Consider the following 21,599-nt stretch of genomic DNA (forward strand, 5'->3'; position numbering starts at 1 on the left):
CTCCCCCTCTCCTTCCTCTCTGTCTCTCTCTTCCCCTCCTGCAGCCAAGGCTCCATTGGAGCAGCGTTTGCCCGGGCGCTGAGGATGGCTCTGTGGCCTCTGCCTCAGGCGCTAGAATGGCTCTGATTGCGGCAGAGCAATGCCCCAAGATGGGCAGAGCATCGTTCCATAGTGGGCATGCCGGGTGGATCCCGGTCGGGCACATGCGGGAGTCTGTCTGACTGCCTCCCCGTTTCCAACTTCAGAGAAATACAAAAAAAAAAAAAATATATATATATATATATATATATATATATATATTCAAATTGCAGATGGTTTTGTGAAGGGAATAGTCTGAGTTCTTAGAATAATGGGAGGCCAATTTTATTGGGAGGATCAGAGAAGGCCTCCATGGAGAGAGGCTTGAAGGATTGGTAAGAGGTCAGATTGGCAGATTGGCAGTGGCAGATACAGAATTGGATAAGGAGCTGTAGGGCCCTTGTGAATAGGCTCCGAAGCAGGCAGGGAAAATTGGGTGAGTTGGGGACTGAAGCAAGGATAAGGTCTGCACAGGAGTGTAGAGGCATGCAATGAGATTAGTAGATGGGAGAGGCCAGGTCATACAGGGCCTTGGGAGGATTTCCAAGGGGTTTGGTTCTAATGGAAAGCCATGGAAAGGTTGAGGGTAGAAAATGGATGGAAGAGGAAAAGATAGTTAAAGCAGCTGGGGATTGTGTGATCCTAGAGATGGTCGCTGCTTGGCCTAGGTCGGGGGGTTGACATGACTGGCCTCGTGAGGTGTGTGTGGGGGAGAACAAGAGATGAGGGTCAGTAATGAACTCTCAGAACTCTCATTCAAGGATGTCTTAGCCATTAAGACTCAACCTTCCTGAAAAGAATGCTCCTCTTCCCTAATAGGCCTTTCCTCTAGTTTTACCATTTCCAGAAATAAAAGTAATCCTACTTTTCTAATTTTAATTTTTAGCTTAGTTGTTGTTTTTTTTTTAAAGACAAAGTCCTGTCAAATAGATTCTTGTTAAAAGGTCTTACATAACCTTCTGTATATAACAGCGTTTATTTGTTTGAAGTGCTGAGTGATGTTCCATGACCGAGATGCATACCATGATGTGTTTAACTTATAGGTCTCTACTCTTGTTTTCCCCCTTGCGCAGGTTGACCAGTATCTCTATCACATGCGTCTTTCTGATGAAACCCTTCTGGAGATCTCCAAGCGGTTTCGCAGGGAGATGGAGAAAGGGCTTGGAGCTACCACCCACCCCACTGCTTCAGTGAAAATGCTGCCCACCTTTGTGAGGTCTACTCCAGACGGGACAGGTACTGCTCAGTGGGGCATGGAGGTGGACGGGATGGCTCCAGCTGCTCCACAGCTGGTGGGAGATTTGGGTGGCTTTGCTGAGGGACCTAAAGAACTGTATGACAGTGAGTGTTCTTCCGTGTGAAGCCTCAGAAATCAACCCTGGCTCATTTAGGCATACAGAGAATTGGACGAAGTCTGTGGGAGAGATTAGACCGAAGACTGGGGAAGCTGGTGGCCTTGGCAGTCAAGGTAGAAGTACATCCTTGTCAGCCCAACCAGGGCCTCACTGCCAGGCATTTGCTTCCCTCTCATGTGCTGAGAAAGGCTGCTTGGCTCAGTTTGGGATTTTATGGTCCTGCTGGGATTGCACTCAGTGATGGTGATGAGCGACAAAGGTGCATATGATGGTCACAGCCAGGGACCATGGCAGTGTCTTGCCCACCTGACTGGCACATTCCATAATCTTGCTAGAGTAACTGGTACAGATTTTCCTAGGTCCTTGAACTCCATGAAAAAAAGAGTATTACAAGTCCAAATAAACTTGGAGAATGTGAAGAGCATATTAAGGAATTAAAGACTCTGAAGTTGTGCAATCAGAACCTGTCAAACTGTTTAATCCCCTTATTTGGATACAGAATTCCTATCTCATGGTGTCCTATCCAGCCAGTCATTGAATCAGACCAGAGAAAAGGGCCATGGTGGGGACTGAAGTGGAGGGTGGGTTGGGGCTAGATCACGGAAGGCCTTGCATGCCTACTTAAAACAGTTTCTTCAGTAGCCATTAGGGAGTCACTGGCAGGTTTTGAGGGGGGCGACAACTGTCTGGTGTAACAGGTGTCCTCAGTGTTATGCAGAGTGAAGGAGGGGTGATGGCAGTCGGCCAGTGGCCCGAGTGGACTGTGGTGAGCAGGGCTGAGAAGATTCTATGGTGATGCCAGGATGTTGTTTCTGGCTGCCTGGGGGTAGCAACAGCCTGAGAGAAGGGAATGGGGCCAAGTTGTGTCACACAGCTTGTTTCATTTAAGCCTCACAATAACCCTCCATTTTAGAGGTGAGGTATCTGTGGGGCCATGAGGGGTGAAGGGTGTGGGACAGATACCCATTCTAGAGGGGGAGAGAAAAGCCCGAGGGGCAACTGCTGGGGCAGTGGAGGAACCACCAGGGCCAAGAACCTGAGGGAGGAGAGAGTGCCAAGGAGCTGGCCACCAGCAAGGCGTCCACAGAGAAGTCCTGGGAGCGGGGTTGGGAAAGGGCACGGGACAGGGCTTGTTCACATGCCACATGCCTTCAGTATTTCCATCATACCTGTATCCTCGAGGCTTCCCTGCCAGATAGCCTCTGGGGACCTGATTTGTCTAACAAGACTTTGTACCTTTCTACGATTCCTAAAATAAGTGTGCTGAAACCTTGGGACCCAGTCTGGACTCAAGGGTGTGACCTTGTTCAGGGTTGTTCTCTCTCTGTGTGTGTGTCTCAGCCCTTCAAAGAGCTCCTGGAGGTGAGGGGCCTCCCCTAGTTCTCGAGTCTCCCTCATATGCCCTCTAGTTTATCACATTTATTGTACCTGACTCCCTCTGACTCGTGGCCATACCTGTTTCTATTGTTCCTACTTGACATTCTGATAATTTACCAGCTTTTTAAGGCCAGAGACCTTGTCTTTATTTTAGGCACTAGTACTGAGCCAGCACCCTGACTATTTACTAATGTATATTATGGGTAAGGGCTTTTCTGAGCTCCTGTGTGCACTAAATCATTTACTTTTCACCAAACCCTACAAGGAAGTAGGTACCAATTTTATCTCTACATATTTTTAGAGGAGGAGTTCAAAGCTTGGATGGTCAAATAACTTGCCTAAGGCCACATAGCTAACGAGAGGCTGAGTCAGGATTCAAACTCATCTATGCCGAAGGTCGGGCATCAGGACTGCAACGCTGCATTATGGGTGTGTGAGCACTGCCAGAGCACGCAGCACATGCTCAGCTGAGATGTTTTTGAAATCAGGTTGGGTTTGGATGTCTGGCTTATCCAGGCAGGTGACTAAGTTTGCTGGAGAGAATAGGTGTGTGATGGGCTTTTTTCCTTCTCATCACTTTCCTGACATTGGGGGCACAGGGACCTCCCTCTGTCTCTTGTACTGGTTGCCTCACTGCATGGTCACTGAGCCTCCTTCCCTGATCTCAGGGCAGAGGCCTGGGAGCCCATTTGCGTCCCACTTCTCCAGCATGGAACAGCAGGTATGCTTTTGACCTCTGTGAATGAGTTGCTGGGACTGAGGACAGGAGCCAGAGGCCGACTCCTGCAGCCTTCTCGGGCTGAAGGGTCTGGGACAGGACTTATCTGCCTGACCTCCTTTCCATGCAGAGACAGTAAGACTTTACATGACCTTTGTGAAACCCAGAGTGCCTCTTTATAATCGCACATTCTACAGTGTAAGCGGAGACTGTCTAAAAGGAATACTGTGTATTGAATGTTTTATTCACTTAAGCAGAGCAAGTGCCCATTTAAAGATGTGGAGACCAGACAGTAGGAAACCTGGCCTCTTGGTTTCTCACGTGCTGGAGGGCTGAGCTCCTTACCCCAGCTCTCTGGGACTCAGCCTTTTCTCTTTTTTAAGATGGGAGGAGGATCCAGCAGACCCAATCTGTTCTGCACATATACTAGAACGAGTGTGTTTGTGAATTTACACACAAAGTTCCTTGAAATACTATAAAGAGGGGAAAACTGAATATTCATCAGCTGGGCTCTGGTCAATTAATTTGGAAACAGTCCTGCAACCTACCCTAAAGCATGAAATAGATTTATGTGTATTTATATTCTGTAAAGTATGTATATATGTGCGTGGGCACAGGTGTAAAAAGTTCCAGGCACATATACTGAGCTACCAATACTGGTTGTCCTGGGATGTGATGTTGGCAATAACTAGTTAAGTTGAAAATGTGTGTGTATGACAACCCAGCAATTCCACTTCCAACTATACCTTGAGCAAGCTCCCATATGAACTCGAGGTGACGTGTCCAAGAATGCTCACAGTGGTGTTGCTTATAATGACAGCAGTTTGGGAACAGTTTATGAAAGAGCCATGTGATGGCACTGGTACATCAATAAACATATATAAATATGGCTACATCTAAAAAAACAATGAGTGATACATTATAGAAGAATGTGAACCTCATAGAAGTTGAATGTCAATGAAAAGAAAAACCCTTCAGAGCAATGCTATCCATTGCTCATGGCCATGCACACATCATAAGAGTATTTGACTGGGAAAGGTATACTGGATAAATGTCAGGGGTTGCTTTTGGAGAGAGAAATGGAGCTGCGGAGGGGAACATGAGAGTGTAATCGAAAGTGTCAACATCAAGTCTTTCAGTCTTACGTTTCTTAGTGGGATTCTTTGAGTTATGAAATGACAGCAAGGACCAGGGATGCTTCAGTGGATGGCGCCTATCAAAAACGAAAATTCTGAAGAGTCTTAAAGAGAGATCAAATAAAGTAGAAGTGCCTCTGGGGCTAGAGAGGGATTTTCCCTGTACCTCCCATTAATGAAGCATCGTCACTCATATCTGTTTTATATATTGGACACGATATTTAAAATAAATTCAAATTCTCATTTGTTATTGATTCCCCAGTAAAGTACTGAGAGGGGCAGAGTGTGCAGGAGCTGTTGCCTTCCCCTGGATGTGGTGACACAGCCTAGAGGGCCTTACTGGTGCATCTGCTCCCTGGCCAGGGCTGCAGTCTGGACTCTGTTGCTGTTATTGCCAATTCTCTCCTGCAGAAGGCTAGAGGCCTTTGCTCATGTGGTGTCTTCATGCTGCCCTCAGAACCTTTCTCAGCCCATTGCTTTTTAGCATTGCTTTTTTAAAAAAAATTATTTATTTTTTACAGAGACAGAGAGTGAGTCAGAGAGAGGGATAGATAGGGACAGACAGACAGGGACGGAGAGAGATGAGAAGCATCAATCATTAGTTTTTCATTGCGCGTTGTGACACCTTAGTTGTTTGTTGATTGCCTTCTCACATGTGCCCTGACCGTAGGCCTTCAGCAGACTGAGTAACCCCTTGCTGGAGCCAGCGACCTTGGGTTCAAGCTGGTGGGATTTTGCTCAAACCAGATGAGCCCGCGCCCAAGCTGGCAACCTCGGGGTCTCGAACCTGGGTCCTCTGCATCTCAGTCTGACACTCTATTCACTGCACCACCAGCTGGTCAGGCTAGCATTGCTTTTTAAATCTGGTATATTAAACCTCAGATCTAAACCTGTGATCTAGGAACCTGGTCTTTAAATCGGTGGCTTTCTAACTTTTCTGGATTGTATATTCACAGCAAGAAACACATGTATACATATTGATATACAACTGATACAAATTTCAGAGATCAACACTTATTCTTAAATGTGATGCAATCAGATCTATTACCTTCTATTCTTTCAAAAAGTTACTAATTACGGCCCCCTACATTTTTTCAGCTTGCAGTGGAATGTCACTCACTGCCTTCAGTGCCCCTCACCGAGTCTTGTACTAGATGGGCATCTGTAAAACTGGCTACTTCTTGCCAGGCATGAGAGGTGCTTTCAGGGCAGTGTGTGGTGAGAGGTAAATTATGTAATTCCAGGTTCAGATGGGGCTGAATTCAAGCCGCGTGCCCCAGAACGTTTCATTGATGCCTCGATCCTCCGCTTTCTTAGTTGTAAAACGGAAACATCAGAGGGTTGGCTACATTGAGAATTAATTGAGAATCAGATATGTGACCTGTAAACAGTCCTATGTAGCCACAACTCACCACAGCAAGAGGTGTGCCCAGCACCAGTTTCATGGAGAGAGGTCACTGAGCTTCCCAAGGTCCTTTTGGAAGGAGCAGGTCTGAGAGTTCAGCTCTATCCCCAGAGGCTCTGCAATTTGAAGTGAGGACCAGGCTTTCTTCTATACAGGTCTTAGCTATCCAATGGTTAGCAACATCCTGGTAGAAAATGTGGGAAAGATGCCAGGAAGTTTCAGGCCATTCATTTATATCATAAAGGCCTCCATGACACTGAAGAAAAATGAACCCCCATTTATGATGTGAGTTCTTGGTGGGAAGGAAGGGAATGTCAGCAGCCACTGAGTCCTGTGGGGCTTATTCTTAAATACCTGCGCTTTATAGATGTGTGGACTACTCAGTGCAATTAAACATAGTTGGTGCAGGTAAAAATGAAACATATATAAATGGTCCAAGAATATCTTACTTAGATGACTGAATTTCGGGTCAGCCGGGGTATGTATATAAAAAGTGCTCCCTATTTTTTTTCCACCAAAAAGTTAAAGAAAGGTTGAAGAACTGTGTGATGAACATTTCTATTTGGACTACTGAGATTTTACCTTGGCATTTACTAGGTTTGTTTTGTTACACTCCTCCGTCCTTCCATTCACCAGTCCGTTTTGTTTTATTTGAGGCATCGCAGAGTAAATTGTAGAAATTAGTTCCACCCTAAAACTTCAGCATGCACATAACTAACTAGAGTTCAGTGTTTTTTCTTTTGGTGCAAAATTTCATACAGTGTGATGGCAAATCTCAAGTACCATCTGAAGAATTGACATATATACGCCTGTGTAATGAAGCCCCCATTAAATAGAGAACATTACCATTGGCCCAGGAAACCCCCTCATGCCCCTTCCCAGGCAATCTCTGTCCCCAGAAGCAAGCACCATTTAAACTTATCCACATGTTCGTTTTGCTTGTCCTGGAATGTCCCACAACTACAACCATATAGTATCTTCTCTTTATGCTAGGCTTCACTTACCCATTACAATGTAGGCTTTATTCATGTTGTGTGCATCAGTAGTTTATTCCCTTTTGGGTGTTGAGTCCATGATATAATTGGAATCCTCTATGACATGGACATTGATGTCCAATTTCTGTCTAGATCGGCTATAAACATTCTTGCACGAGCATGTCCTCTTTGTGGACGCATGTTTTCATTTTCTTGGGTGAATAAGTAGGAGTGACATTTCTATGTCATAGAGTTTGGGGTGCACTTAATTTATAAGAGACTTCCAGATGTTTTCCTAAAGGGATTGAACCATTTTCCAATCCCACCAAGATGTAGGACAGATCCACCTGCCCCATATCACCAGTATTTGTTGTCTATAACTTCTCCCACCCCACCCACTGCCCTTTTGTTTTTTGGCAGTACAGAGTTGAGTAAAGAAATTGTTCCTTTGTAGCTGGTTGACTCAGTGGTAGAGTGTCGGCCCGGCATGTGGAAGTCCCACATTTGATTACTGGTCAGGGCACACAGGAAGAGTACCCATCTGCTTCTTCACCCCTCCCTCTTGTCTTCTATCTCTGTCTTTGTCTCTCTCTCTCTCTCTCTCTCTCTCTCTCTCTCTCTCTGTTTCTTTCTCTGTTTCCTGCAGCCATGGCCCTATTGGTTTGAGCAAAGTTGGCCCTGGGTGCTGAGGATGGCTTCATGGCCTCATGTTAGGTATTAAAATAGCTCGGCTGCTGAGCAGTGGAGCAATGGCCCCAGATGGGCAGAGCATTGCCTGGTAGGGAACTTGCTGGGTAGTTCCCAGTTGGGGTGCATTTGGGACTCTGTCTCTCTGCCTCCCCGCCTCTCACTTAATAATTAAAAAAAAAAAAGAAACTGTTCCTTTGTGTTTGCCTGGAACCACATCATCTTGACCTCTCTTTAGGCAGCCCTAACCTAAGCTGTGACTATGCAGGTGATTGTGGTGCCAGCCCCAGCCACAGTCCTGTTGAGGGTGGGAGGTGGGCACCACACACATCGGCAGTGACCTGGCTTTCTGAGGACAGTTTCATCTTAAGAGGAAGTGTGGGAATAATTGACACCACTAATGAGCACCCACAATATCTGTACTAGGCTATTTACATAAATAATCTGTTTTGCTCTCTATGTAAACTCTACAAGAGAAATATTCCTTATTTAAAAATGAGGCAATATTGAGGGTTGGTGTCACTTGTGGCCAGTTAGTGGCAGAGTTTGTATTTAAGCATAGGTAACCCTGACTCCATGGCCATAAAAGTCAGTTTACATGAGCTCATGTTGCTGAACAAAAGTTTCTAGAGCAAATTAGATCATTATCTTTTTAAATACATCATAGGCCCTGGCCGGTTGGCTCAGCGGTAGAGCGTCAGCCTGGCGTGCGGGGGACCCGGGTTCAATTCCCGGCCAGGGCACATAGGAGAAGCACCCATTTGCTTCTCCACCCCCCCCCCTCCTTCCTCTCTGTCTCTCTCTTCCCCTCCCGCAGCCAAGGCTCCATTGGAGCAAAGATGGCCCGGCCGCTGGGGATGGCTCGGCCACTGGGGATGGCTCCTTGGCCTCTGCCCCAGGCACTTGAGTGGCTCTGGTTGCGGCAGAGCGATGCCCCGGAGGGGCAGAGCATCGCCCCCTGGTGGGCAGAGCATAGCCCCTGGTGGGCGTGCCAGGTGGATCCCGGTGGGGCGCATGTGGGAGTCTGTCTGACTGTCTCTCCCCATTTCCAGCTTCAGAAAAATACAAAGAAAAAATAATAATAATAAATAAATAAATACATCATAAATATGGGTTGGCTTTGTTCCATTTTAATAAGAAGCTCAAGTAAAACCCAACTGAAAATCTTTAAATAGTTCACTGTGTGTTCCAAATTAGAAATAAATTATTTTTGTAGTGTTTTTATCCCCCCTATCTTGGCCTGACCTGTTGTACCACAGTGGATAAAGCATTGACTTGGAACACTGAGGTTGCTGGTTCGAAACCCTGGGCTTGCCTGGTCAAGGCACATATGGGAGTTGATGCTTCCTTTTCCTCCCTTCTCTCTCTTTCTCTCTCCATCCTCTCTAAAATGAATAAAACTATATCCCCCTTGTCTTGACATTTAAATATAACAATATCTTACAGGCAGAGTGGGATGAAAGCTTTGCTGTATCCATCATTTGATGCTTCCCTACTTCTCTGAATTATGAATTATTTTCACTTATAAGTGTATCTCCACCCGTTAGCCAGACTTAACCCCTTAGGGAGCAGGGAATGATAATGGTGATGATGATAATGATGACAATGAAAAATTGTAGGCCTTTAAAATGCAAGGTACTGTGGGAAGTGATGTATATGAGCTATTTAATTCTCACAGTGACCCAGTGCTAGGCACTTTGAACCCCATTTTACAAAAAAGACTAGATTTAGAGAGATTAGGCAACTTGCCCAAAGTCACATAGTGAGCAAGTGGAAGAAGTATTGGGATTTGAACCTAGCTAGCTGTGTGCCAGTGCCTGGGCCCTTAGCCACACCATTAGTGGTGCATTTTATGCTTATCTACTTCCCCACCTCCCACTGCTAACACATTGCATTGATTTTTCTATTAGGGACTCAGACCTAGCTGTTCAGTTTGTTCAATAGAGACCCCTGTGAGGCTGGTCCTCTGGTTGGCAGCAGTGTGCTGAGCTGCCCTGTGTCCTGACTGCCTTTGAAGATGGAAAGCTCCTGAGAGATAAGGCTTACACAGATGAAATAATTACAGAACAATATGGGTCATATAATGCAAGCACATGCTATGATAAAGAGACTAGGCTGGCGACTGATTGCACGTAGGCTGGTAAAACTCTGAAAAGAGCCCTTATCTTGGTTGCTCAGCATATCAATAGCCAGACAGTGGAGACAGATCAGTAGTACACACGGAAGTTAATAAGTGGATTTACATGGTGCCTACAATATAAACTGAAGATTGTATTGACAAATGACCTTCATACAGTAGTAGGTAGAGTTTATCAAACATTTACATGCACCAGGCATTGTGCCAAACACCTTATTCCTTCTTTGCATTGAATTTTTTTCTTTCTTAAATTTAAAACAATTTTTTAATTTTAAGTGAGAGGAGGGGAGACAGAGAGACAGAATCCCACATTCATCCCATGGGGATCCACCTGGCAAGCTCCCTACCAGGCAATGCTCTGCCCATCTTGGGCTCTTTTTTGGCAACTGAGCTATTTTTAGTGCCTGAGGTACATGTTCAGATGACATTTGAACCCAGGACTGCCTGCCTGAAAATTGTAACACAGCTCCCAGGCCAAGTCTCTCCAATCAATTGAGCCATGGCTGTGGGAGGGGAAGAGAGAGAGGCAGGGGGAACAGGAGGGGTGGTGGAGATGCAGATGGTCGCCTCTCCTGTGTGCCCAGACTGGTAATCAAACCTGGAACATCCACACGCTGAGACAATGCTCTACCACTGAACCAACCAGCCAGGGTTGTATTGAATCTTGACCAAAGATTGTGTGTTTATGTGTTTCCCTGTGTCCTGGGAGTTTGGGGGAGGTACTGACTAGACAGACAGTTATTACTTTCTCATTTTAGCAGGTGATGAAATCTAAGTATCAAATTTTTAATAATTTACCTAATCATATGGTTAATACATGTTCAGATAACATTTGAACCCAGGTCTGCCTGCCTGAAAATCTTAACACACTCAGCACCTACACAATATTAAAATGTAATCATGTTTTAATCCTTTAAAGCATGGCTTCACGCCTGGGGAGCTAATGAAGAGCCTCCCAGTGACTGGCGCATATTTTGAGCTTAGGAAATATTTCCTGATATAAAAGCACCAGGATGGTGCATTCCGATGAGGTTCTGGATGCTTTGTGGGGGCACTTAGAAAATGTTTATGTGCTCCAGGCCCCTTCCTTCAATCAGAGCTGTGCAATTTTTTTCTATCTCTAAATTTTGGCATTTGGCATCCTGTTGCTTAAAATAGTTTGCAAACCAGTGACGTAGAAGATCAAATTTCCCCTGGCAGACATCAGCATTAACTGATTGTGTGATTTGATACCTTTAATAACATGGAATTGCTTTATTTCTTAACTGTCGAGTGGAGACCGGCACTGTATTATAATGAAGTAGCTGGGACCTCTGAGTTTAAATGAAGCTGCCAGATGCAGTGCTGGCCATGTGGCTCCAGGTACGTGGGAAACGTATGACTTAAAACCTGTGTCTGGCAAAGTTAGTTTTGCTCGATTACCTACCCAGGACCTGGAGATTTATCTTTTTGTTCTCCTCTTATTTGGAATCCATACTGTACATTCTTAGAGCAGTCCATTAATTTTCCAGTAACCTAAGGATAAACAAGGTCTCCCTCAACTCAGGAAGATCAGAACATTCAGTGCAGTCACTTGGAGCCCCTTTTGCAGGGTGGTAGGAGCAGGCCCCTTTGGGAACACTGAATTATTACAGAGTCACTTCAGGAACTCGATGTAAAAGGATGGCTGTGTGTCTTTGCCCTACCTCAAAGTTCAGGCTGCATGCCTGGGGCAGCGCATGACCGGAAGGGCTGATGCCCCAGTGGTTGGATCTAACACGTCTCTCAGGTGTCCAGCCATCCTGATTTACCCAGGACTTTTCTAGTTTTAGCACTGAAAGTCCTATGTCATTCCATTGCCCACCAGAGTGGTTGACCCCTCTTGGTGGCTCTGGAACCCAGGCCTTCATCCTGGTTGGCTCGACTAGTTCGCAGCAGTCCACCCACCAGCCCACTAGACCTAGCATCTGCAGTGCCACTGGAGTCTGCTTGAAAACACAATCTGACCTTCTGCTTAAAAACCAAAGTCCTTGTCATTTATTGCATTCTTTTTTTTGAGAGAGGCAGGGAAAGAGAGACATAGGAACACTGAGCCTCTCCTGTCTGTGCCCTGACCTGGGAATCAAACCAGCAACCTCCACGCTCCAGGATGATACTCAGCCAACAGGCTATCTGTCTGGGGCTTAATTCTTTTTCTTTTTTTATTGATTGATTTTTAGAGAGACAGAGAAAGGAAGGGGGGGGGAAGAGAAGTGTTAATTTGTTGTTCCACTCAGTCGTGCATTCATTAGTTGCTTCCTGTGTGTGTCCTGACCAGGGATCAAATCCACAACCTTGTTGTTTTGGGATGACACTCTAAGCCAACTGAGCTAACTGGCCGGGGCCATTTACTGTGTTCTTGTAGCCATGTCATAGGAGCCCTAAGGTGTAGCCATCCTGGATGTGGCATTCCTAGAGCATGCCATGAAGTCCTAACATTGCTTCCATAGAAGCCTTCCTTATCCAAGCAGAAGCAGTCCTTTCTTCTGTAACACTCCTGTCCTTGTACCCGCCACAGTGCTTCTAACTGCTCCCTGTCTCCCTGTCCAGTCAGGAACTGGGTTGCATACAGGCAGCTTAAGAAGCTTTTAGTAACTGTCTACAGTGCTCAGTGTCAATAGCTAATCAGAATGGGAAATATTTGGTTGGTAGGTCCTAGAACAGATTCTGTGTTTGACTCTCAAAACAGTGATTTAAAAAACATTTTTAAAATAGTGGGCCCCACTTTTAACAATTTTTTTTTATGTTAAATGCCATCTGTAAGATAGTTAAGAATAGGGAAAAGAAATAAAATTGGGAGTAAAGAGGTGGGAGATGAGGCTGTGCCTTAATTGGCCAAACTTAACCCTCCCCAAGACAGACCCTGCCACCTTTTTTTTTCCATGTCCACAGCTAGACTTATCCCCAGGTCCCAGGGCAGGAACCCAGAGCCCATGAGTGGTGGAGCTTGCTGTGGCAGCCATCTGGGCCACCCCTGCTATGGGGGAGCAGGGGCTGAGTTTGAATTTGACTTGCCTGCCACCTTTAAGAATCCCCAGAACTCTGGGAACTCTACGTAAAAGTTACTTGTTTAAAAGAAGGCTTCTGGAGCCTGTGGTTCTGAAGAAGTCTATTTAATCCCCTAAAGCAGCCGTGGGGTGAGAGAGGGGGCTCTGGCTCCAGCTGTAGCCAGGCAGAGCCTGACACTTGTGAGCATAGTTGCCTCTGACAAAAGGGCACTCACTGCCACTTACAGATGCAAAACCAAACGGAACCTGGTTGCAAGTCACTCTTAGAGCTCTGGCTGGCACACTGCTCCAAGTGCCTGATGAGAGGAACAGGTGGAAGTCTATTTTAATTAGTGACAAGTACCTAATGATTGAAAATAGACCCTATTGGAAAAATTCAACTGGCCTTGTCCCTCACTCCTCCAAAATTGCATGGACATTGTCAGGTACCAAGCTACGCGTTAGTGTGTGATATTAAGAGTACTGGAGTTATGGCCTGCTCAAATTCATTACTGAGGTTGTATCAACTACGATGACAGTGACTGTCATGCTCAGGCAGTTAATCAAGTGCCATTTGAGTCCTCCTCAGAGACAGGTGTGTTCCCAGGAGAAATTGAAACCCCTTTATCTTGCTGACCTTATGTATTTGATAAGAGCTGCACTGAAAGTGGGCAGAATGGTAATTCAGGATGGGAAATGAGTCAGCAAAGTGACTAACAACCTGAATCTTAACTGTTGGGCACTTTGATGGAGGGCGGCATGACCTAATACTCCTGTTGCTCGTTCCTCTCTTTTTTCTGTGTGTGTGACAGAGAGAGACAGAGAGAGGGACAGATAGGAAGAAAGAGAGATGAGAAGCATCAATTCTTTGTTGTGGCACCTTAGTTGTTCATTGATTGCTTCTCCTATGTGCTTTGACCAGGGGGCTCCAGCAGAGCCAGTGACCCCTTGCTCAAGCCAGCGACCTTGGGCTCAAGCTGGTGAGCCTTACTCGAACCAGATGAGCCCGTGCTCAAGCTGGCGACCTTGGGGTTTCAAACCTGGGTCCTCCACGTCCCAGTCTGATGATACCCTATCCACCGCTCCACTGCCTGGTCAGGCTTGCCTGTCCCTCTTAATGGTGGGCCAGCATCACTTCTCTGATTGCAGTTTTCTTTTCATAGTGGATTGGTACCTTTTTTCTCATATGTTTTTGGAGGTGTATTCTTTTCATTAGAAGGACCTTCACCTGAGAGGGCTTGGAGAGTGAGTATCCAATGAGGCAGGAACAGTAGTTTGGTATAATTGTATGAGATGACACTTATTTGTGGCTGCAAAAAAAGCCTGCTTTAGTAAGTCATGGGTTTCTCTGGGGAGAAGGATATGTCACCTCCCCCTTGAGTCTAGGAAAGTTTGGCTGTCCAGTAGGCCCAGGGCAATGGGCCACAGTTGCTGATAAATGGTAGGGTATCTTTGCTTTCTTTTTCACCACTTTATGGCTTAGTTGCTTCCATCCCGGATTCTGTATTAAGTCATCCTCAGCTTCCAGGAACCAGGGCCATGGAGATGTGGGTGTGGTGTAGGCATGGGGTCAGGCTTTGGGGTCAGCCAGTAGTCATTGACCCCTGCATGATCTTAACTTAATGACTCAACTTGTGAACCACAGTGTCACTTCCTCTGCCACCTAGGCAGCTCGTAACCTTTCAGTTTTACGCTCTTGGCATTGCCAGTGAGGAATCCTATATTCCAGGACCACAGCTTTCCCTTGAGCAGTCTCCTTATGCATCTCAATGGATAGCTTTGCTGGAGAGCCAGACTTGCATTTTAAAATTGGTTTTCCATAAAATTAGGAGTATAATGCCCAACAGGGTTGTTGAGGTTTAATGAGATATTTATTTTAAACTTTTTTTTTACAGAGGCAGAGAGAGAGTCAGAGAGAGGGATAGATAGGGACAGACAGGAATGGAGAGATGAGAAATATCAATCATTAGGTTTTCGTTGCGCATTGTGACACCTTAGTTGTTCATTGATTGCTTTCTCATATCCGAGTGACCCCTTGCTCGAGCCAGCGACCTTAGGTAACCATCACTTAACAAATGCTAGTTTCTCTTCCATTAAGAACATCTGCCTGATGAATTAAATTGCCCTCACACCATTGTTTTATCTTCCCCTGTCTTCCATTGTTTTATCACAATAATGCAGATGTCAGTGAAAAAGTCTGAATTCTGTCCTAGAGATGAGAGAGACGAAGACAGAGTTCTGAGTTTCATTTTTCAAAACAGTCATATAAAGTTAAAGATAAATTTGATCCTTAAAACACACCTATGGTGAAACCTTTCTTTCTGCCTTTATTTTAGTGATGGTGGTGACCCCATGAGGAGGACTCCGATTTAGAAAAAGTGGTGAACTAATGTAATCTTCAAAATTTCTTGGGACACAACATAAAATCCAGAAACCAGAAATATTTTGACAACATAAAAATTAAACATTTCTGCATGACTGAAATACCACAAACAAAATAAAAAGACAACTATCACTGGGAAAAAATAATTGCAAATATATAGTCAATCAAACTATTTTCCCTAATATTCAAAGAGCTACGTAAGGTTATTAAGAAAATAATATTTTTTAAAAAGGCAAAACATAAGAATAGAAAATTCACAGGGAAAGAAATTCAAAACTCCAGTCAATAATTCAAAATGTCTAACTTCACAAAAAAGAAAGAAACCAAGTTTTAAAAAGATACCACATTGACCAAGGGGGTTGGCAAAGGTTACTTGCGGCATACCTGGGACACAGGTAAGAATGAGTCTTACCTGTGGTTTGTGTGCAAACTGGTGAGAACTTTTAGGAAGATAATTTGGCAATATCTTCCAAATTAAAAACACATTCTCAGAACCAGAGGTTCAAACCCTTTTTTTTTGGAATATATCCGTTTATAGCCTTCCCTGTCTTGATAAAATAAATGTATTTAAGGACACTCTACAAACATTAATTGTGGTTACTGTCTAGGTGTTGAGAAGAAAAGAGATGTTTGCTTTTCAGTTTTCCACTTTTGTCCCATTTGAACTTAACAGATGTTTGTATTTTATAATTTTTAAAAAGTTAAAATTGAGGTGAACACATGTGGTGTCCAGAGATGTGTTGTAAAATTAGGCACCTGAAACCTGTATAATTATGTTAACTAGTGTCACCCTAATACAGTAAAAAAAGAAGTTAAAATTGTTTCTCAGACACAACAGCATGCTTAACAATAAAAGAAACCTTACCTCTGACCTTTGGGTTTCATATAGTAAATCCTATAGTAGACACTTAAAAATTTTATTTAACAATGACCAAAAGAGATGCTTTCTTTTTAGAGAATACTAATTGTAATCAGTCAGCAGCACGATCTCTCTGGACCTCATTGGGTCCTCCACACGTGACCATGTACCTTCTTAAGAAACCTGCGATTGACATGTTTTCCTGCTCCAGAGACTTGCTCCTTCTCATCCAGACGTGACTGTCCCGCGCCTGGAGATGTGATCCTCCTTCACACCCCGTCATACATGCACTGTCTGCTCTGGGCTTCTGAGTATCCCGGGAGGGTCACAGTGGAGTAGAAATAGATGTAGGTAGGGATCGAAGGGGTTGAGAAGAACTAGGAAGGGAGCTACATAGTCACACAAAGGAATAATAATGATGATGGTTGGTGACAACTTACTCTGTACTATATATTCACATATAATATGTTCTGTATTACATGGAAGCTTCACAGCCTCCAGGAGAAGTTAGTATTATGAGTCCCGTTCTACAGGTGAGGTGACAATGCTCAGAGAGGCCACACAGGTAGGGAAGCAGCTGAGCAGGAATTCAAAACAGAACCTGCCTACCAGTCTTTAAGGTTCAGCTTTTAGCTGCTGTTCCATGCATGGCGTGGAGGTGAGCAGTGGGAGAGGGTTCTCTTCACTGTCCCAAAGAGTTGCCTTAAGACTTATCTCCATCAATCATGGTGCTGGGCCTGCCTCAGAGATTCTGGGCTTTGGAAAGAATATAGCCCTTGACTAGTAGTCATGCTCTGCGTTTGTAGAGGTGGAGCTGGGGAGGATGGATGCAGAAGATGGCTGTTCCAGCCAAGTCTGGAAAGCAAGCAAAGCTGACATTCCATCCTGGGAATGGAATTACCAGCAGTACTTTATTCTGTGATTTTCCTTCAGTCCATCAGAAAACACGACTGCGAAACCGCCATTCTTTTTTTTTTTTTTTTTTTACAGGAACAGAGAGAGAGATAGGGACAGACAGACAGGAACAGAGAGAGATGAGAAGCATCAATCATTAGTTCCTCGTTGCAACACCTTAGTTGTTCACCGATTGCCCTCTCATATGTGCCTTGACCGTGGGCCTTCAGCAGACTGAGTAACCCCTTGCTCGAGCCAGCGACTTTGCTGGTGAGCCTTTTGCTCAAGCCGGATGAGCCCACACTCAAGCTGGCAACCTCGGGGCCTCGAACCTGGGTCCTCCGCATCCCAGTCCGACGCTCTATCTGCTGCGCCACCGCCTGGTCAGGCTAAAACTGCCATTCTTGATGGAGCTGGTAGTGAATTAAGCTGGGCTGGCCTGCATCCTGATCAACCAGTGGCAGCCTCACTGCCTGAGTCCTCCGCGGTTGCTGATTCAGCGGATTGCTGGTGTCCTGGGCTGCAGAATGCTGATGCAGGCAGTTCATCTGTGATTTTCTTTTTTATCTTTATCCCTCATGACAACTGCCAAATAGCTTTACCTACCATCTGGCTAAGGTCCCACTGCCTGGGGAGGCTCAGAACTAGAGTGCCTGAAAGAATGGCCCATGGCCACAGGGGAGCAGAGTCTCCCCAGGTGGGGCTGAGGTTGTTTCAGCTCCCTAACAACTGTAGCTATTAAAGCAGGTAGGGAAGCAGCTGAACTGGAATTCAAGCCTCCAGATGCCTGAGAAGGTCCAGATTGTTGGTACCCCTGTGGAGGAATGATGAAATCACTGGAGCAGATTCTGGTGGCTTTTCATAGGCAGGACTCTTCAGTCTCTTCCTGCAGTGCTGAAGTTGCTTTTCAGTCTGGGAGGAAGCCCTAACACTGGGCCGGAGGGCTCAGATAAGAGTGACTGACCGGCAGTGTTTGCCAGGAGCCTGGATGGAAAATTACTTAATGAGCGTGTCCTAAGTTCTTGGCACTGTGCTGGGTACCCAAGGCACATTTTCTAGTTTTCCCCCTCATGATGTATGACACTCCCATTTTAGAGATGGGGCTGTGGAGGCTCAGGGGCTCAGGAACTTGCCATGGCCAAAGAGTGGCCAGCATTCTGAGCTAGGTAACAGGGCTCCAGTTCAGACATTCTCTGTGTATTGAGCCACCAGACCCTGGTTGTGCGGTGCCAAGTCCCAGTGGAATCTTGGGTGGATGAGGTCTGCCCTAAGTTGCCCCTCTGGACTGTCGGGGATGTACGGGGTGCCCTTGGGAGTGGGACAGACATGGCTTTCTCATGGCCTGAGGGTGAGCTGCTGAGGCAATCTGGCACAGAGTAAACCCTGGCTGATAAGAGCCTTTCCCTGAGCCCTTGGCCCTTTCCACCTCCCCTCAGGGCAGTTTCCCACCGGGGGAGAGGGCTGTGTTAACAAACATGCCAATAACTGAATCCCCAATGAAATAACCCTGTGTCCTTTGATAAAGTGTGATGTAGCTGGGCAGGAGAAGACTGGAGTAGCCATTACTGGTTGAGGCGGCTGCGGAGGCGCGAGCCTACCTGCTTCCCCAGTCCTGGCTCTGGCCTCAGCCCCTCGTAGCACTTTGCTGTGCTACGAGGGGCTGCAGGGACAGTGGAGCATGTCCCTGCAGCCGGTGTATTACCATCTGGAAGTGTGCTGTCTGCATGACCTGTTTCCTGGGGGGCAGGGGCCTGAAGATCTTGATTCACTGTGTCTGTGAGGAGCCCCTCTCCCCTTTCCGCCCCAGCTCTGTGGCTTGACTGAATGGAATAGCCGGCTGGCCTGACTATTGTTTTATATGCTCTCATATTTTTTTTTTGAGTACCTACTTAGCTTATTTGCTAGGCCCCTTAATTTATAGCCATTTGGACCCTAGTCCACCCATCGCACGGCCCTATTATACATTGTTATCACTACAGGGGTAGTCAAACTTTTTATACCTACCGCCTACTTTTGTATCTCTGTCAGTAGTAAAATTTTCTAACCGCTCACTGGTTCCACAGTAATGGTGATTTATAAAGTAGGGAAGTAACTTTACTTTATAAAATTTATAAAGCAGAGTTACAACAAGTTAAAACATATAATAATAATTACTTACCAAGTATTTTATATCGGATTTTCACTAAGTTTGGCAGAATAAATCTTTATAAAACAACTTACTATAGTTAAATCTTTCTTTTTATTTATACTTTGGTTGGTCTGCTACCGCCCACCATGAAAGCTAGAACGCCCACTAGTGGGCGGTAGGAACCAGGGTGACTACCACTGCTGTAGGAGAACATGGAGAGTAAATTTTGTACAAGGATCAGTTTGGCAGAGGCCCAGGGGCCCTCAGGCCTGTCACAGCGTGCTGGATGTCTTGGGGGTATGAAGAACAAAGCAGGCAGGGACTCCTGGTGCAGGGCTGGAGGGGCCCCATCAGCCTGAGGGGGACTTGGCTGGAAGCCCCTGGGACAGAGCTCTGTGAGGGGGTAGGTGCCCATTATTGGATGTGAAACTGTCTCATTGTTTATATGAATTCTAAAAGTAATATAAAAGTGCTGAGCATTAAGAAAAAGAACCAGATAATACATATATATGTGTAGAAAAAGTTAAGACCCACTGGACATCCTATTACCAGAGATGGCCAGTATTTATGGCCTCATGGGTTTTAAGGACTCTTGTTTATGGCAGGACTCATGGATTTTAAGTCTAGGCCTCTGTGAAGCTCGTTGATCTTGTCTTTCCCTAATTAACAGTGCCCCTTCCTGTCTGCAGAACACGGAGAGTTTCTGGCTCTGGACCTTGGAGGGACCAACTTTCGAGTGCTTCGGGTGAAAGTAACAGACAATGGGCTACAGAAGGTTGAGATGGAGAACCAGATCTACGCCATCCCTGAGGACATCATGCGAGGCAGTGGCACTCAGGTTCGAACCTTCTCTCAGAGTGGCCATCGGGGCTCTGGGCCCCACAGGAGCTGATGCTGCTCCTCCTCTGTCATTTGGAGGGAGGAGATCCTGCCAGAAGCTTGGGTAGCCTGACTTCTCTGCATGGTACTCCCCCTCCATGCCTGGAAGCTGAGTGGCGGGCCTCCATCAGGAGAGATGCACACGGGCCGGAGAGCAGCGAGCATGTGCATGAGGCTCTGGAGTCTGGATGTGTTGTGGCAGGAGGTGTTCCTCTTTGCCCTCTCTTTTGAGGTCTGCTTGCACGTGTTGATTATAGAGGAAAGCCTGTTGTCTGGAGGCTGGGCCTGTACTCCTGCCACCTGGTTGTTAGTGGTGTTGCTGAATGGCGAGTCAGCAGAATACACGATTGTGGTTTCACACTGCCACCTGCCACTGTGGTCACTCTGCAGCCCTTTTAGCTCACAGTTGTTATCATAGCACTGCATGAAAATGGAACCTGCCCCTTTGCCTTTGTGGTTATTTGCTTAGAATACCCCCCCCCCCCCCCCCCCCCGCTGCCCAAAAAAAAGCCCATTAATTTTTTTTTTTTTTAAAGAGAGAGAGAGGCAGACAAGAGGGAGATAGATGAGAAACATCAGTTCATAAGTGTGGCACCTTAGTTGTTCATTGATTGCTTTCTCATACATGCTTTGACAGTGGCAAGGAAAGGGGTTCCAGCCAAGCCAGCAACCTTTGGGCTCAAGCCTGAGACCATGGGATCATGTCTATGATCCTAAACTCAAGCTGGCAGCCTTGGGGTTTCGGACCTGGGACAGCATCAGTCGTCAATGCTCTATCTACTGCACCACCACTGATCAGGCAGAAAGCAGTAATGTGTTGAAGGGGATGAGTAACCATCATTACATTAGGAGGAGGAGCTGATACATGATGACCTATTGTGTGTCAGGCTAAGCAAAATCACATTTATGAATCTTCTCATTCTATTCTGACATGAGCCCTATGAGGCTGGGTGGTCCTGTTATCTCCACTTTATAGGTGTGGGATTGGGCTTTGAAAGATTAAGTGACTTGGCTTTAGATCACAGAAGTGGGAGGGGCCAGAGGCAAGCCACAAAGCTAGATCTATGTGACAAGAGCCTGAGTGTGCTCAACTTTGGGGGGGGGGGGTAGAGAGGGGTCTGTCTACGTTATAGGCCACGTGATGTGGTCACACGAGTTGTGCTCCCTGGAATTAGGCAATGTGGTGGTCCTGGGTCCTGGCTACCTGCCCTTGCTTCCAAGGTAGGAGATACACCCCAAAAGAGCTGGTGCTCCTGCAGACATGAGATCCTGTGAGGCAGGCTTTTTGGGGTTCTGCCTCTCAAGAGTTCCCCCAGGAGAGCCCTCCTACAAAGTGGACACTCACTGCCCCCACATCAGATGTATCTGGGCAGTTGGTAGGTGACAGCCACAGGTCCAGCCGTTATTCTCTGCCCTTGAGTGTCCAGGAAACCAGAACCTATCCCCTCTCTTCTGCTGTACTGAATCTTGCCTTGGGGTGTTCTTTCTGCTCCTCCTCCAGCTGCTCTCAGTCCATGGATAGATTCCACCGAAGACACCCCTGGATGCTGGCACAGCTATCGGGATCACTCTCGGCTCTAGCAC

General features: G+C 46.1%; 1 protein-coding gene and 1 non-coding gene across 2 annotated transcripts in view; one reads left to right on the forward strand and one right to left on the reverse strand.

The window, feature by feature from the left end:
* The window catches only part of HK2 (hexokinase 2), a 66,932-nt gene that overhangs the window by 19,763 nt on the left and 25,570 nt on the right, over nt 1-21,599 (forward strand). The window contains exons 2-3 of the mRNA XM_066267481.1: nt 1,152-1,314; nt 19,826-19,974. Of these exons, the coding sequence (XP_066123578.1) occupies nt 1,152-1,314; nt 19,826-19,974 (312 nt within the window). The remainder of the gene's footprint in view (nt 1-1,151; nt 1,315-19,825; nt 19,975-21,599) is intronic.
* On the reverse strand, nt 12,766-12,905 carry LOC136332848 (small nucleolar RNA SNORA5). Its single transcript, XR_010730977.1, has one exon. It is a non-coding gene; the product is annotated as a small nucleolar RNA SNORA5 (small nucleolar RNA).

This window comes from Saccopteryx bilineata, chromosome 3, assembly GCF_036850765.1.
Source record: "Saccopteryx bilineata isolate mSacBil1 chromosome 3, mSacBil1_pri_phased_curated, whole genome shotgun sequence".
Taxonomy (NCBI): domain Eukaryota; kingdom Metazoa; phylum Chordata; class Mammalia; order Chiroptera; family Emballonuridae; genus Saccopteryx; species Saccopteryx bilineata.